Source organism: Naegleria lovaniensis (genome assembly GCF_003324165.1).
Source record: "Naegleria lovaniensis strain ATCC 30569 chromosome Unknown tig035, whole genome shotgun sequence".
Lineage (NCBI taxonomy): Eukaryota > Heterolobosea > Eutetramitea > Acrasida > Naegleriidae > Naegleria > Naegleria lovaniensis.
Genome location: NW_025407858.1, coordinates 371,621 through 386,803, shown reverse-complemented (window position 1 = coordinate 386,803; position 15,183 = coordinate 371,621). Strand labels below are relative to the sequence as shown.

The following is a 15,183-nucleotide window of genomic DNA, read 5'->3' as shown; positions in this document are numbered from 1 at the left end:
CACCTGTGATTGTTACCTATTCATTTCATCAGGATTTTGAAGTATCTTGCTTGACATTCTTCTTTTCATGGTGAGCTTTACCGTTGAACCTGCGTTACTGATACGCCCATAAATATTTCCAAAAATGAATTTAAGGAAGTACACAACCTTACTGAATAAACTTCTTGGTTTCCATGCCCATAAACAATAAATAGAAATAAATCTCCAAACAATAATCCAAAATATGAGAGCATAGACGTAATAGCTTAATGCTTCAATTTCAAAGCCATATATTTTCAACACTTCATTGAGTGACTCTTTTCCTCTTCTTGTTTCAAGTTCTATCATGAAAATTAAGCCCTTGACATATTTCAAATATGAAATAACATGAATATACGTGAATGGAAATGAATATGTTTCCATTTCTGGTATAGATGGCTGATTTCCTGAGATGGCAAAGAATATCATGACCACAAGTGAAGCTGCTAACTGTGCTGTGTGTGGTGTGAAAAAGTATGAAATGATATAACCAATTGGAAAGCTTGCCAACATGGTGGCAAAGATGACCATCCACAAAATACCAAAATTCGTTTGAGGAGAAGCCACTTGTAAACCTATGGTGAATGATAACGAGAGAATGAGCACTACAATCATTGAAACTAAATCTTTTGCTAAATAATACATCCAACTATTGAGACCAGAATAGCATTCTCTTTTAAAGTTGTTCATATCATTTCCAAAAACAAGTAATCCTCTCATAATTGAAACTAGAGAAATGGCAATGTTAAAAAAAGTGGCATACGGAGAAATAATATCTGATTGAGGAATCATGGCATTTCCTCGTAAAGAAATGGGACATTGCATGTACAAACTTTCAGGAACCGCTCCTGCAAAATGAAGTCCCTTGAAAATTTGACCAATTAAAATTCCAATTCCAAGACAAATCACATTCTCAATAATGATCGTCACCCAATCTCTATAAAATTGTTTGAAACATCTCCAAAAGCAAACAATAAATTGAACAAAGAATGGAGCTGTTCGATAAGCTTGCGCAGAAATATTATGGTGTTTGGACTTGTTGTTTTTGATGGCCATCGTGGCTGCATCCGAATCATGAGTATTGTTGTTGTTATAATAAACAGCTCGTGTTGAATAACGTTTGGAAGAGTTCTCCATGAGAGAATGATCATTTCCATCCACCAACTCAAATAAATTCTTCTTTCTACTTGGACGTCTTTCTTGAACATATTCCTGTGTTTTTCTAATAATTGCATCCACAATGAATTCACCTTGTGGTGCAATGAGAGTTCTCAAAATTTCATCTGCTGGATTATTTCGAATTTCATTGGGTGAGATACTTTCCTTGAGAACATTCACAACTGTGGAAACTGGAGCATGAAAGAGAACTCTTCCTTCACTGAATAACATGATATCATGGAATTGTTTTAAAATTTCTAACGATGGTTGATGGATGACACAAATGATATTCAAATTGCACTTTTCAGCAAGTTCTCTTAGTGTTTGACACAATGAGAGGGCCGTTTCTGAATCGAGTCCACTACGTTGAAGAGTCATTACAAATGTTTCACACTTTACAAAATAATGAACTTACCTTGTGGGCTCATCCAAAATGAGAACAGGAGTGTCAGCACACAATTCAATGCCAATAGATGTTCTTCTCTTTTCTCCTCCACTGCATACTTTTGTTAAGGAGTGTTGAACTTTGGATAAACCTAATCGGTCTAAAATGGCAGATATTCTTTCCTTCTTATTAAACATTCGATTCTTTCGGTATGTGATACTAAATTCCAAAGTTTCTCGAACGGTCATGTGTGGTGCCATTGTGTCATCTTGAGTGACAAATCCAATAATTTTGCTTGTTTCCTCAGTAATTTCTCTGTTATCAATTAAAATTTTTCCACTTTGTTTTCCATTACTAGCTCTCTTGCATAACGAGTTGACAAATGTCGATTTACCGCTTCCACTTGGACCCATAATTGCTGTGAATCTGCCTGATTGCAAAATTCCACTAGTTGGATGTAAAATTGTTTTTCCAGAGAATGAAGTAAAGGTTAAATTGAAATAGGTGATGTCAGCTCCTCTTGTCCACAATACATCTCTCTCCTTGAGTTCACTTCGTGAAGTTGTAGGCAAATGTTTGATATCATTTAAAAATCGTCTTCTTCCACTCGGACTTAAACTTCGAACAAGATAATAAATGACAAGTGTTGTCGTCTTGGTATTCAAAATAACGATTGAAATGAGAATGACTGCAATTGAAATGCAAATGGCTGCTCCTGTAAAAGCTTTTAAATGTCTATTGTCATCAAATTCCAGCCAATACCAATATTTAAATTCAATAGGAGCTAAAGAATTATCAGTATTTCTCCAAACCATGTAAATCGTTGTAGTGTTTCTAGAAATAGTCGAATTTGTTGTAAAATTAAAATCCTTCTCTGGTTCGTCATACATTCCTGAATTATTTAACACTTGAACTGAAAAGAATCGAGTTCCAAATGGTGCGGCAGATATTACAAAATTCGATCGATCCAAAGGCTTCTCAAATATAAACGAAGACATGGGATTCAATGAAAGAGCAGTTTTTTCTGCTAAATCCATAAACGTTTCAAACACTGCTTGTTTTCGAATCACAGCAGCTTGAACAGTGGCATTAGCGGAAAATGAAAAGAGCATAAACCGAGCATTCAAAGGTGTTGTAATGTTAACAATCGCTTGAACGTAAGGAGGAACAAAATTGGGATGAATAAAACTAGCCTTTGGAGCATATGGAGTTAGGAATATAGTTTCACTCTTTTCGGGTTGTGTTAAAAAGTTCACAAAATAGATGAGTGGATACAAGACTAGACCAATGATGATGAGAAAAATCATGACAAGTGTGGCTATACCTGTGATGGCTTTGAACCGTTTCATTTGCTTTGGTGCCATGCTCATTCTGTTGTAACGATGTGGTTGACGGCCTCTGGAAAAGTCATGTTGTGACAAATCATAGTCATCATATTCAGCATCGGAATCATCTTCGTTTGAATCATATTCCAGGCCATCTGTTTCTACTTCTTGAATATAACCTCCTCCTCCTCCTTTAATTATATAGCTTCCAACCAGAGAAGGTGGATTGTTTTCATCATTGTCTGTTTGACTAACGCGAGAATGATGAGGTGGACCCACAACTTCGAAGGGCTCCCTCTCACGATCGTCGGTGGCGTTCGTGGCAATAAGTGGCTCACTGAGAGCGGAAGACATGGATTTTTTTCACACTTGTGCGATTTAACAATGTGGATTTGGTCTACTCTCCATCCCGAGTTAAAACATGTCAAACAAGATTATAATCGCTCTACAACTAATTTAGGGTTGATTAATGGAGACGTGTATCATTTATGAGTGGACTTTTCAAAGTAAATCATTCTCGTGTTCGATTGGATAAAGTTGAGGAATGATTGGAAGAGATCTTACAAATAATATCTGAAATTAGAAGATGGAGTGCTGACTGTTGAGCTACCTAAATGATTTTTTGGCATCTTATTGCTTGCTCCCAATGCCCTTGTAGGCGTTGTTATGTCATGTTTGTTGTGAAAGAATTTCATCCCTCGCTCGTGAGTGGTACTCTGCCCTGGACGTGGTGTTTGAATTTTCTTTGAATTGAAGTTAAAAGGAATGGTAGGTGATCCGTTCGAAAATTGGTTGTGAAGAGGGTAATGAGGCTGAACAATATTCTTAAAGCTTGTGAGTGGTGTATTTGGGCTTGCCCACGCTCCTTGAAAAAAGCCAGGTTTGACCAAAGTCGCACTGGAAAATGAATTATCAAATTCTTTTTGCTGAAAGAGAGGAGACGGAGGTGGGAATTCGATATGATGGATGTAAGGTGTCTGTTGGTTCGAGGGGAATGTTGATGGCTTGGCCTTCTTATGAAGTGGCTCTTCGATTGCAGAGTTCACGTGGGTGTATGGTTGTAAGGAATGTGAAAGAGAATTTGAGTCACTTTTTCCAAATACGACTGGATATGAAAATGCGGGCTCAGGTGGTGTCATGAATGCCTGGTTGAGAGGATCCATACGAGGGTCTTGATGAAACAAAGGCTTCTTGTTAATATGGAAAGAATGATCGGTGTGACTACCTTGATTAACAAGAATTTGAGATGTCTGGACGATTTCATCGTCATCCATACCTGCCGTAGTGTTGGCGTTTTCCTCATATCCATCAAAAAGCTCGGTGAAACATTGGTAGAAGTTGTGCTAAGTTAAAATGGATTGAATTAGTAATCAAACTGAAGAATGAGCGAAGACTTACCAAAATTCGCTCAGGAACCATGGTCCCTAAATGATGAGCGAATTCGTCATAGTTTCTAAAGCTTGCTATTTGTTTCAATGTATAATTTTGAAGAATTGCTTGAGCAGAGTAATAACTAATAAATGGAAATTGAGCCAAAAACCCCTCATGTTCAGTCTCACGTTCACGAATCCACAATACATCCTTGTTCAAAGTCTTTGATTGTTCTTTAACATCATTACAAATGGTGCTAATGATCTCTGCTGTCTGGTCCATGCTATAGCTCATTTTAACATTCACCTCAATTCCGCTCAACGATTTTGTGAAAGACAATAAAGAAGTTGCTAAATATACCATAGAGTCTATTTCTCCCAATGCGTTTTCATAATTATCAAAATCTAAGTACTTTTCTAAAATGATCCAGCAATACGAAAATTGATGAGATAAATGTAGGACTTTGGAGAACAAATTAATAGTCTCCTCTCGAAGCGCGTCCTCTGTGGACAAATTTTCACAAGAACCAAGAAGGGCGCAATGTCTGTCGTTGATGATCATGTCAGCTGGAGCATGATTGACAAAAGTTCTCTCCACGACAGAAACTAAAAATCTTGCCTCCAGCTCTGAAATAAGATCGCTATTTTGAATACACTTCTCAGTTGCAATTATCTTAATTGCTGATTTCCTCTTTGGTGGTGTGACTCTTAAATAGCTATCAGCAATTATCCGCCAGTCTGTCTCTGTAAGTAATGAAATATTCCTCATTCTTGGAGCTACAGATGTTAAGTCCTCCATTTCTATTATGGAAGAGTCAGTTTTAAGCATTCCTTGTAACTCCAAACACCATTTTTCCACAAAATTTTTCCGTTTAAAAAGATCTTGAGATACCATAACAGACGGTAATACATTATGAATTACCCAACTTTCGACCATGCACCTTGATACTAATGAGTACAGAGTTGGTGGCAAATTTCCTGGTTCCACTTGAACTATTGTCAAAAACCCGGAAAATACTTCGAATGATCTCCGCTCTTTGATCTTTTCTAGCATGGAATAAGTGACAAAGTGAAATTGCAGTGAATTATTTCTCAACTCCTCCGATAATCCAAGCTTTGGCTCCTCTGCTCCTAAAGCAGCGTCACGCATAAATATTGTATCCTTTTCTCCAATTATTAAGGAGAAAAACTTGATCTGGTATCGATCACTGAACTTGCTTTGTAAGTGTTGACGTAGTAATGTCAACACTTTGTTGTGCTTAGTAATAAACAAAATCTTTACGTTATTCTTGGCTTCTAAAGCTTCTAGAATGTTATCTTCAATGGTCTTGAACTTCTCCATATGGGAATCTGATTCATATCGAGAACACTGTTCTTGTAAGGCCTTGAGACGAATTAAAATATCCGAAATTGATCCTTCCAATATGGTGTTGTAGGTATCACTTTGTTTAATCTTTTCAAGAAATGAAAGTCCTACCAACACGCCACCATCTAATACAATCTCATATAAGCACTTTAAAGTGTGGAGACACACTAGCTTCTTGAAAACAGACTTCGTTTCGCTGATTCTTCTATGATCATTGGAAGCAATAACAACTTTTAAGCCCGCTCCAAAATCTTCCACAATATGCTTAATGTACTCTGAGTCCACCTCCACGAATTTCATTGTGTCAAGTTCATATCCTTTAACACCCGAAATTCCACTCATCGTAAACTCTCCGATCTTTATGAGGTCACATAGGAATGTTGATATTGGCCCATCCAATTCTACTATCATCTCTTTATGAAACGAAGCGTTATATGTTCCTTTGATAATTACTCTCTTTTCTTAATTAGTCCCTAATCGTTCAATTTCATACATACCTTCGAAATTATGGAATCCAACAAGTTAATGAGATCGTTGACGCTTCTAGCTGGGATATATGATGCTACAATCGAATGTACAGTCTTCTTTGAAATTGCGTAAATATTTTCAAGTGCTTTGCAAATTGAGACCTGAGCTGTGGATGGTTCATTACTATCTGGTAAGGTTGCAACTGTTGAGTCTTGATAGAAAATGAAACTGCAGTTCGATACTACCTTTTCAAATCGTTGTATAAAATTGTCCATTATGTGAGATGACAAAAACAAAAATTTGCAATTGGTATTAATTTTGGCAAGCTGGAATGTAAAATTCTCTTTTGTCACCATTATTAGACTGTTTGTGTGATTCCAGAGATAGGATGAATAAAATCTAAAATCGTCTTCCAAGCGCTTTTCGTTGCTATCTACATAAATGAAATTAGAGTTTGTGCTACATTTCTTGAGCTTTTGCAAAAGTAACAGCCCAATTACCGGTCTAAGCGATGAAGAAGGTAGCACCAGCAATGAATTTTGGCTTTGAATGTCTGTGACTATATCAATGGTCTCTTTGGAAACTCTAATATCGTCAGGTATAAACAGTGAGTCTTCAGTATTAGCAACTGATGCGGATTTTTCAAGAGTTGATGATAGTTTTTGTGTGGTGGAACAAGTGTTTGCTTTTTTTTGGACCATAAAACTCTCCAAGCTTTCCTCTACAAGCTCCTCGAGTTTGGAGTGGTTTTTTGTGATACGACTTTTTGCCCCAGTCTGTTGCTTATTGGGCCTTCCATACTCTTCGAACTCCTCAATTGTAAGTAAATTCTCCAATAACGACTCGTATTGATATAGGGCTCCTTTTCCATCGTCTTTGTAATGGGAAACGGTATTTGCGTACAATGATGTTTGCTTGAACATTTCCTGTATGAACAAGATATCTATGTGTTCGAACTCTTTCTCAGCAATTTCAAGATTATAGAGAGCTTTCTCCAATCTTTCAGTCCTTAATCGTGATTCAGATGATGGTCTCAAACGACTCGGTACATTCAAATAAATGTCGTGCAAATCAGGAGAATATTGTACCTCTGGTGAAAACTCTTCAGGTGTTTTGAAGAGTGTGTCATCCGTACTTGCGGGCAATGGTTCAGCGCATTCTTTCTTGTCTATTTCCTTTCTAAACAAGTAAATCTTATCTGAAAGCCACAAGCTAGACAAAGTAATCTCTATATTTGTTGTCGGTTTTGGTTTCGCTAACTTCTCAATGGGAATAATGTTGTCACATTTTGGAAGAAAAACTTCTGTGGGTGGGTTTGGTATTGTCTTGACGTCGTCCGTGTTAATAATTGTGTCAATGAAATGGATAGTGTTTCGCTGATAATAAATTTCTTGGTCTTTGGAATCTAGACACCAAAACTCATGCATACGTTTTTGCTCTTGTGTTATTGGAATTGCAATTTTCTGAAGCTCCGTAATGAAAATATTTGATGGCCTTTCTTCGAGAATCTCTGAACAATTTATGTTTTCAATTTCGTGCACTTCAGAACTTATTTGCTCATGATCAATTTTCTCTTCGAATGGCAAAAGAGAATTGATGTCGGTTATTTCTTTCGTGTCATAAGGACGGCCGCTCATCTCCTTCCTCAGATAATCTCTGTACGTATCACATTGTACAAGCTTATACGAGGCAGACATGAATTCAACATCGAACTCAAGTATGCTCTTGCCAGAAATATCTACAATGGAGTACAACGAGCATTCTAACTCTGATTGGTGATCGCAAACAGGCAGTAAAAAGTCACAGAAGCCACATTCGAGGTTGGAAAATATATCAACACTATTGTCCAGTGTGCATTCTGACGGAAAGGTGTGTTTGGAATCGGTGAGGGTGTCATGCCGAGAAATTGTTGAATTATTATCATACATCTCATTTTCGAGGCTAGATATTGGGGACTTGGCTCCAACCACCTGATCTAAAAGATCTTTTCTGAGGGCGGAATGATATTCAGCGTCAAACTTTGACAAAACCTCCTTTGCAAAAAACTGCATTGAGGAATTAAGGCTTTCAAAGTCCAAAAAGGAGTCTTCCAATTGAATATCGTTACCAATGTTTTCATCTGGCCTCTCATCATATGAAAACGCGTCCAAATAATCCTCATATCTGTCAATATAATGTGCTTTACCATTACTCTCACTCAACTGTTCAAAGCACTCTCGAAGCTGTTCTGTTCCGTTTTGTCCTGATAATAACTGGCCGTTATTGTCTTGTACGAACTGAAGCAAATCGATATACTGCATGGCGTTCATATCTACAAGAACGATGAAAGTCAGAGTTGATCTGACTTGAAACTTACTACATACCTGCTTGATGTAAGGCTGACGTTTCTTGCCAATGGTGTGTCGTCCAATCACGATTGGAACCTATTTCCTCCATCTGTAAACAACGGTATACCGTTGGCTTCCATAGCGGATTGTGAATGGTGCAGACACGTTCTAACTGAAGCCTCAACCTCTCAACATGATGTGCGTAGTAATCACGTATTCTGTGCTCAAACATTTCTTGTGGGCTAGCCGCTGAGTCAGAAAATAGCCTTAAAGTATGTGTTGTGCGACCTGAATCACCAAAATTTTTCAACTTGAATTAAATCAACTGTAAATTTTCAGTTGATGGTGTAGTTGGTTGGAATCATCAGGTGAATGGTGTTATAACTCCAGACATGATGCCAAAACGCTGCCGAAAGGTCTTGGCATAATAACAATCCACCTCGAGCCCTGGTTCAATATGATATGTTGATGTTCAAACAGCACGAGACCAAACCCCCATCAAACCCAATATTATTGAAGCCTATCTCGCTTTCAGGTGCTGTTCTGTAAATTTGCATTAAAATTTACCAGGCCTCATCAAATAAAATTTGAGATCAAGAGCATCAAGAGTATTGCTATTCATTGTTATCACAATCGGAGACACTGAATCGTCATTTGTAAATTCATTTCAATTCGTTAAGGTATACCTCCTTATTGGCGCTCATCAAAATAATACAGGAAATGGCCAGTCATCAACAAAATTCTACTCCCATCAAGAAAGAAGAGAGTCAAGTGGATCCATTAGTCACCCATCGGGATGAAAACTCTATAAAGGCTCAAACTGAATTGTCGTTTTCCATATGGAAGGTAAGTGGCTCATCAAATTTAATTTTCAACAAGGATGGATTGTTGTTGAATGATGAATCGATTCCAAAATACATGTAAACCAACATTTCAAAGAGAATAAATCCTGGCTATGTGATTCCAACGGAACCAGTACAGTCCACAACCAAAGATGCATTCAAGTAAGTACTATCAATTATGATAATATATTGAAATTGCTGATGGCTTTGGAATTCAGGCCACAATATTCAGATCCTGTTGATAAATCTGCGTTCAGGGCTGTTGACAAATTCAGTCAGTGGCGAGAGGAAGATCTAAAAACTTTCGGGAAGTTAACTTCAGCAACACCCAAAGCTGCATCTGACAAGAAGCCGTGGAAGTTTTGAACGAGACTTGCCAAAGCCAAAACGCCTTTTTTATTGTAAACTTTTTGTACTGGTTGACCAACATTTTTAAAAAATTCTTGTTGAAAAAAAATACGCCACAATCACAATGGTTCGTACTTTTGCTTTTTTCGTTTCGACATTGAACACTTTGTTTTCTACTTACATTCGTAACATCAACAGCCAAAGCAAATCTTGAACGTTAAGGAATTCCTCAATCTTGCTGTTGCTGCCAAGGAAAAGGGATCAATCACCATCTATAGAACAAAGCAAAGCAAGAACAGATCATACAAGTTCAAGCTCAGAACAAGACAATACCTTTATACCCTCAAGATGAAGAACAAGGTTAAGGCCCAACAATTGGAGAAGGCATTGCCACCTGCATTGAAGAAGACCTTCATCAACTTCCCAGATAAGAAGGAAACTGCTAAGAAGCAATAAATTATCTTCGTCAAGGAGTATAAAATATTAAAAAACATAATTCTTCAAATGCTGCTGTCAGTTGTTCTTTGCATGATAACATGATAAATCGACGGAAATCTTTTTATTTCCGATCATCTCTTTGGATTTCGCAAAACTAAAATTACAGAATCTCCTCTTAGAAACATCTTGTTTGTAAACCTAGTCTTGTTGATTGGCTTTGCTTTCTTTCTTCCTTTTCCGCTCTTTGGTTGCTCCGTCCACATTTCTTGAACATTTTCCAATACCATGTTACAATGTCGGTCGAAAGCTTTCACTCTCGCCAGTAATTTTCTATTGTTCCTACAACTGATCAAAATTTGAGTTTGTTCTCGGACACTTTCTAACAACAATGAAAGTGGTCCTTTTTCAAAGAGTAATTCTTCCTCCTTTTCTAATTCTTCGGCTGTCTTTTGTGGAGGCTCTGCTCCTAGCGCTGCTGTTGAAGACATTTTTTTGTTAATTCTTGTTCTTTGATTCATGTTCAACTAAATCCAAATTGAATGATGAAACTTATGCACAGATGACAAACAACTAATGATATTCATTAATGTTGATCGATGTTTGGACAACCATATTCCCTACTCCACAACAATAATACATTCAAAAAATGCAACAACCAAACACCAGCGAAGAACAAGAGTTTGTGGACGTCTTTCCTCCACCACCAACATTTTATAAATTATACCACCCTTCCAAGAGTGAATATATTGCTCCGGAGCCTCCAAAACCTTTGAAGAAGGGGCAGACATATCAATCTTTTGGAGAGACTCTCACGGCTATTGTATGTATTTTTAAAACATTTTGGAATTAAAATTTGGTGTTTGGTGTGATGATTTTCGGAAATTTCCACCTGATTAACAATTATTATTATGGCTACTTTAATCGAATATTCTTGATATTGTTTGGCATTGATTATGGAAATTCATGAAAAATATTTAGCCTGATTTTAATCCGATTCCTCCAGGGTACGAGGTTGTGAAAAAGCTTTACGATACTGATCGATCTATTGAGTCAATAGATCATGTTGCAGAGTTAAAAAAATTAAATCGTTCTCTGCTGTATAACTTTTTAGAGCTGTTGGATCTTCTTGTAGAGCATCCAACACTTCAAGTTAACGAAACTGAGGAATTGTCAACTGTAACAAATTTTGATTCATCTAAAGCTTCTACTAAATATTGTTGGGAATTGAAGTTATACCAAATTGAATTGATTTTTATCAACATGTCATTCATACTGAATTATTACAGACCTCACCAAGCGAGAGAACAGATGATCACAATCCTCCAAAACCAACTCAAGAGACGAAGGGAAGTCACAGAGAGTGTAGGTGATTGCATTCAATATTGCCACAAAGTCTTAAAAGAGGCTCATACTACATTAACGAGTGTCAATTTGGAAGAATTGGAATTTTTGAGAACTGTAGGAGGTGAGCCAGCATCATCTGCATTACTAGAGAGTGACTCTTCTATTGCTGATTTTTATGTGGAAAAATCTTCAACAATGAAAAGAAAGCGTGAAGAAGAGGAACAAACGAGACCTATCGATTCATCTCTTGTTATGAACGGGCTCAACAATTTGGACAACGTAAAGAAAACTAGAGACACTAATTCAACTGATATTGTAAATGTAGAGCTAGGAGAGGATATTATGAAGGAGTTTTTTCATTAATAATTTATAGAATACCAATGGATGGAAATATTGGAAATGTAATAGTTGTTGTAAATATGTACATGGATTGCTATTATAATCATTTACAGAGCCATTCTAATGTATCGCTGACACTAATCCATCTCAGGAGGTTCGTTATTACTCAGTCTATCAATAAGCTTTCGCTGTTCTTGCTCGACTTTCTTTAAAGATTCAAGCTCATCGACATATCTTTCCAATTCTGTATGCTTGTCAGCAATTAATTGATTGTATTCTCGAAGAAGATTTTTTCTTCTATCTTCCTCCCCTTTCACTAAATTTCTCATTCCGATTGCTTTTAATTTTTCATCTTCAATAGTTTTTCCTTGGCTTTCTAATATTTGCATAACTTCCGAAACCAACTTTTGAAAGTCCTTTATTTCTTTATAAAATCAAAGAGGAGAAAAAATTGTTATTTTGAAATTCAAAATTTCTCATTTCACGTACTGGTTGCAAATTCCTCTGATTTATGCCTCACTGCCTCCGATGTTGAAAACTTTGTGGGATCAAACACTCTCAGGTTATACTCCTCATCAAATGACAGTTTCAAATCGTCCATGTTGATGATGTATTATTTTTTGTGCAAACCACACTTGTAAAAAATGGCGCCATTCGTATTTGACTGATGTAGCTCGGAGGTGTTGTCGTTTATGCCTTGGTGGAAAAAGGAACTTTATTATAATGTCTACACTCGGTAGTCTGTGTGGGTCTCTATTGAAGGCCTTACAGTTGGTTCAATCACACAGTGATAATTTTTGATAAGATCCGTTGCATGGATGTCCCTAGACAACAAGTCTTGGAATTTTTCGAAAAGCAAGAAGAGTTTTTTGCAAGCTACATCATTAGGATACTCTGTCATGAAATTTGAAAGTTTAGCCAGACCTGTCGAGATCAACGCTCCTATATCTGAAGAGGAGGTCTCACTGGACGATGAAAATACTTGCATGATACCATGTAATTCTTGGATTTTTGCCATTGCATTTTTGGATTCGAGTTCATACAACCATTCATCTTCCAGAACAATATTCTCCCGTTCGAGACTATAAACATTGAATATTCTTGAAGGAACAGAATGGATGTTTGGAGAGCTCAATATACGATCTACTGGTCTGGTAATGTATTTGTCTTCGGTTCCAACATGAGTCTTCTCGTCAATGAGGATTTTCAGTCCATTCTTAAGGGCAAGCAGACTTAAATGCTGAGAAACCTTCACAGATTCTGACAGTACTGAATAGTACCTAATAGAGTGATTTCCAATATTTCCAACATTGGATTCACTGGATGATATTCCAATTGAGAAATTAATTTCTGGCATGTGATGAGTTTTGAGCTGACTATTCACAATTTCGAACGCTTTAACAATTTTCAGCGCACATTCTTGAGAGACATCTCTGCAACCTCTCTTCTTACTTTCAATCATTATTATAAATTCATCTGTAGAAGTAATTTGTAGTTCAGCTTGCAACAATTTTGTCACATTCGCAAGCACGCTGACAATTTTTGGAAACGTTTTAGAAATTTCATGAGGAGTAAAATCTGCCAAGTAACTTCCCAAACGTATGTGTAACAATGAAATATATTTCAAAGAATAGCCCATCTTGAACACTGAAGAGCCTTCTTTAGACGAACTTGCTGATGAAGATTGTTTTTTAGACGTCGAACCCTCTGATACTGAAGCAGTTTTCCCGTAGCTTGAGCTTTCATGAGCACGTTGTAAGTGATGGTGAGCAGTGGACGGCATGGATTCTAAATCATTGGGTGCCACTACTTCAGCTTTTTCTTCCCGTAATTGAAGTAGAACCTTGTCAGGTATGAAAGATCGTATCTCTTTGAGCCAAGAAACCGTGTTGTTCAAATTGTTGTAAATGTCATTCAATTCGACAAAACTTGAGCTTATTCTTGGAACGTTATCCAGATCGAAAACCTTAATGAGTTCGAACTGCTCTTTCAATCTCTTTACAGGTCTCAGGACAATGGCTGTAAGAGTCAGTGCTAGAGTCAAACTAATGATCGTGACGAGAAGGGCTACACCAACGGAAGCTGAAATACTAATGGTGGTTGTGAGTTGCACATCATTCTCAAACACTACAACAAACATTCTCCATTGAATATTCTCAAAAGTATACATGGACGAGAGTATTAAATAATTCGTTCCCAAACTTGAAATGTGGAACTCGTATGGTGTATTTTCGAAGCTTCCAAATCTTTCCTTAATGTCCTTCATGAGCTGTCCAGCATTCTTATCGACAATATCAGTCATTTTCACACGAGATTTTTCATCTAATGAAGTGGTATTAATACTTCCAGCAACTACTAAATCTGTTCCTGTTTCTTGCAGCAGCACGTAACCATTTTTGAGGACAGTGATTTTCTCTCTCATAAACTTGACAATACTTGCGAGAGGCATCACAGTTCTGCAAATACCTTTCAACACTTTAGCACCGCTCGAGACAAAAATATGAGGATCGTATAACAAGGCTCCATACGCAATGGAAAGTGATCCATTTGTGACAATGTATGGATTCGTGAAAGCTCCTTCTGCTCCCAATGATTTTGCTGCATTTATGGATGCATTGTAAAAATCCTTTTGCGACACTTCATAAACCGTATAGTCAACGGTTTCATTCACAGTTTGAATGGTTCCATTAAGGAAATACGCATCTCGAATCGACCCAATAAACCCAGGAGGCTGATAAGAATAAACAATTCTTTCTTGACCCTCCTTTCCAACAATGGTATAGGAGTATCTTTCGGATGGATAACCAAACGCAAAACCAACACTCAATTCTGCTAATTTGTATGGAGTATAAAAGAAGTTTCTATAAAAGTTATTGGTCACCAATCCATAATTATATTGTTCTGCACTCAATCTTGATATTACGCTCATCTGAGAAAGAACCTTGTCAATATAAATGACAATTTTGCTTTTCGAGTCATGGATTACTTTTTCAGACAGTTCATCCACTGCTTGATTGAATCCAATAAATACTGCCAAATAGACACAAATTGCAGAGAATAATATTAAAGAGCATATGGAAGTAATCACAAACCATCTCAATGAAAGAAATGCCTTCTTTTCTGATCGCTTCTTGTCGTCTTGAAGAGGAAAGTTACTGTCTTGATCGTCATTGTGGTCATCAAAAAGAGTTTCAAATGTTGTTTGATGAGTATTGCTTCTGTCCAAGGTCGGCACCATACGATTACCTGCCACTGGTTGAACTTTGTTGTGGATGGTCATGTCAAGAATACAAATGCAGAGTGGTATTTTTTTCTAGTGTTCAATCTCTTTCATTTCATAAGATGGTCGATAGATTCTCCAACGAGATACAACTCACAGCACTAATTAAACGTGTGAATACAATGGGTGTCAAGAGATTTTCATCTCTCATCCTTTTGGAATTTGTAAATTTTGT

General features: G+C 37.1%; 8 protein-coding genes across 8 annotated transcripts; 3 read left to right on the top strand and 5 right to left on the bottom strand.

The window, feature by feature from the left end:
- Positions 1 to 12: 12 nt before the first annotated feature.
- C9374_008991 (uncharacterized protein) lies at positions 13 to 3,240 on the bottom strand (the record flags this gene model as incomplete). The annotated part of the gene is made up of 2 exons (XM_044699128.1): positions 13 to 1,537; positions 1,592 to 3,240. The coding sequence occupies 2 exons, from the start codon at positions 3,238 to 3,240 to the stop codon at positions 13 to 15; spliced, it is 3,174 nt and encodes a 1,057-aa protein (XP_044545168.1).
- A 206-nt stretch (positions 3,241 to 3,446) lies between these two features.
- On the bottom strand, positions 3,447 to 8,526 carry C9374_008990 (uncharacterized protein; the record flags this gene model as incomplete). Its single annotated transcript, XM_044699127.1, has 4 exons — positions 3,447 to 4,229; positions 4,285 to 6,078; positions 6,120 to 8,401; positions 8,454 to 8,526. The coding sequence occupies 4 exons, from the start codon at positions 8,524 to 8,526 to the stop codon at positions 3,447 to 3,449; spliced, it is 4,932 nt and encodes a 1,643-aa protein (XP_044545167.1).
- A 611-nt stretch (positions 8,527 to 9,137) lies between these two features.
- Positions 9,138 to 9,625, top strand: C9374_008989 (uncharacterized protein; the record flags this gene model as incomplete). Its single annotated transcript, XM_044699125.1, has 3 exons — positions 9,138 to 9,263; positions 9,357 to 9,421; positions 9,478 to 9,625. 3 exons carry the CDS (start codon positions 9,138 to 9,140, stop codon positions 9,623 to 9,625), a joined length of 339 nt encoding a protein of 112 aa, XP_044545166.1.
- A 106-nt stretch (positions 9,626 to 9,731) lies between these two features.
- On the top strand, positions 9,732 to 10,063 carry C9374_008988 (uncharacterized protein; the record flags this gene model as incomplete). Its single annotated transcript, XM_044699124.1, has 2 exons — positions 9,732 to 9,734; positions 9,806 to 10,063. 2 exons carry the CDS (start codon positions 9,732 to 9,734, stop codon positions 10,061 to 10,063), a joined length of 261 nt encoding a protein of 86 aa, XP_044545165.1.
- A 113-nt stretch (positions 10,064 to 10,176) lies between these two features.
- Positions 10,177 to 10,533, bottom strand: C9374_008987 (uncharacterized protein; the record flags this gene model as incomplete). The annotated part of the gene is made up of 1 exon (XM_044699123.1): positions 10,177 to 10,533. The coding sequence occupies one exon, from the start codon at positions 10,531 to 10,533 to the stop codon at positions 10,177 to 10,179; it is 357 nt and encodes a 118-aa protein (XP_044545164.1).
- Positions 10,534 to 10,691: 158 nt separating this feature from the next.
- Positions 10,692 to 11,752, top strand: C9374_008986 (uncharacterized protein; the record flags this gene model as incomplete). The annotated part of the gene is made up of 2 exons (XM_044699122.1): positions 10,692 to 10,865; positions 11,024 to 11,752. The coding sequence occupies 2 exons, from the start codon at positions 10,692 to 10,694 to the stop codon at positions 11,750 to 11,752; spliced, it is 903 nt and encodes a 300-aa protein (XP_044545163.1).
- Positions 11,753 to 11,865: 113 nt separating this feature from the next.
- On the bottom strand, positions 11,866 to 12,329 carry C9374_008985 (uncharacterized protein; the record flags this gene model as incomplete). The annotated part of the gene is made up of 2 exons (XM_044699121.1): positions 11,866 to 12,152; positions 12,218 to 12,329. 2 exons carry the CDS (start codon positions 12,327 to 12,329, stop codon positions 11,866 to 11,868), a joined length of 399 nt encoding a protein of 132 aa, XP_044545162.1.
- Positions 12,330 to 12,455: 126 nt separating this feature from the next.
- Positions 12,456 to 15,008, bottom strand: C9374_008984 (uncharacterized protein; the record flags this gene model as incomplete). The annotated part of the gene is made up of 1 exon (XM_044699120.1): positions 12,456 to 15,008. One exon carries the CDS (start codon positions 15,006 to 15,008, stop codon positions 12,456 to 12,458), a length of 2,553 nt encoding a protein of 850 aa, XP_044545161.1.
- Between the last annotated feature and the right edge of the window lie 175 nt (positions 15,009 to 15,183).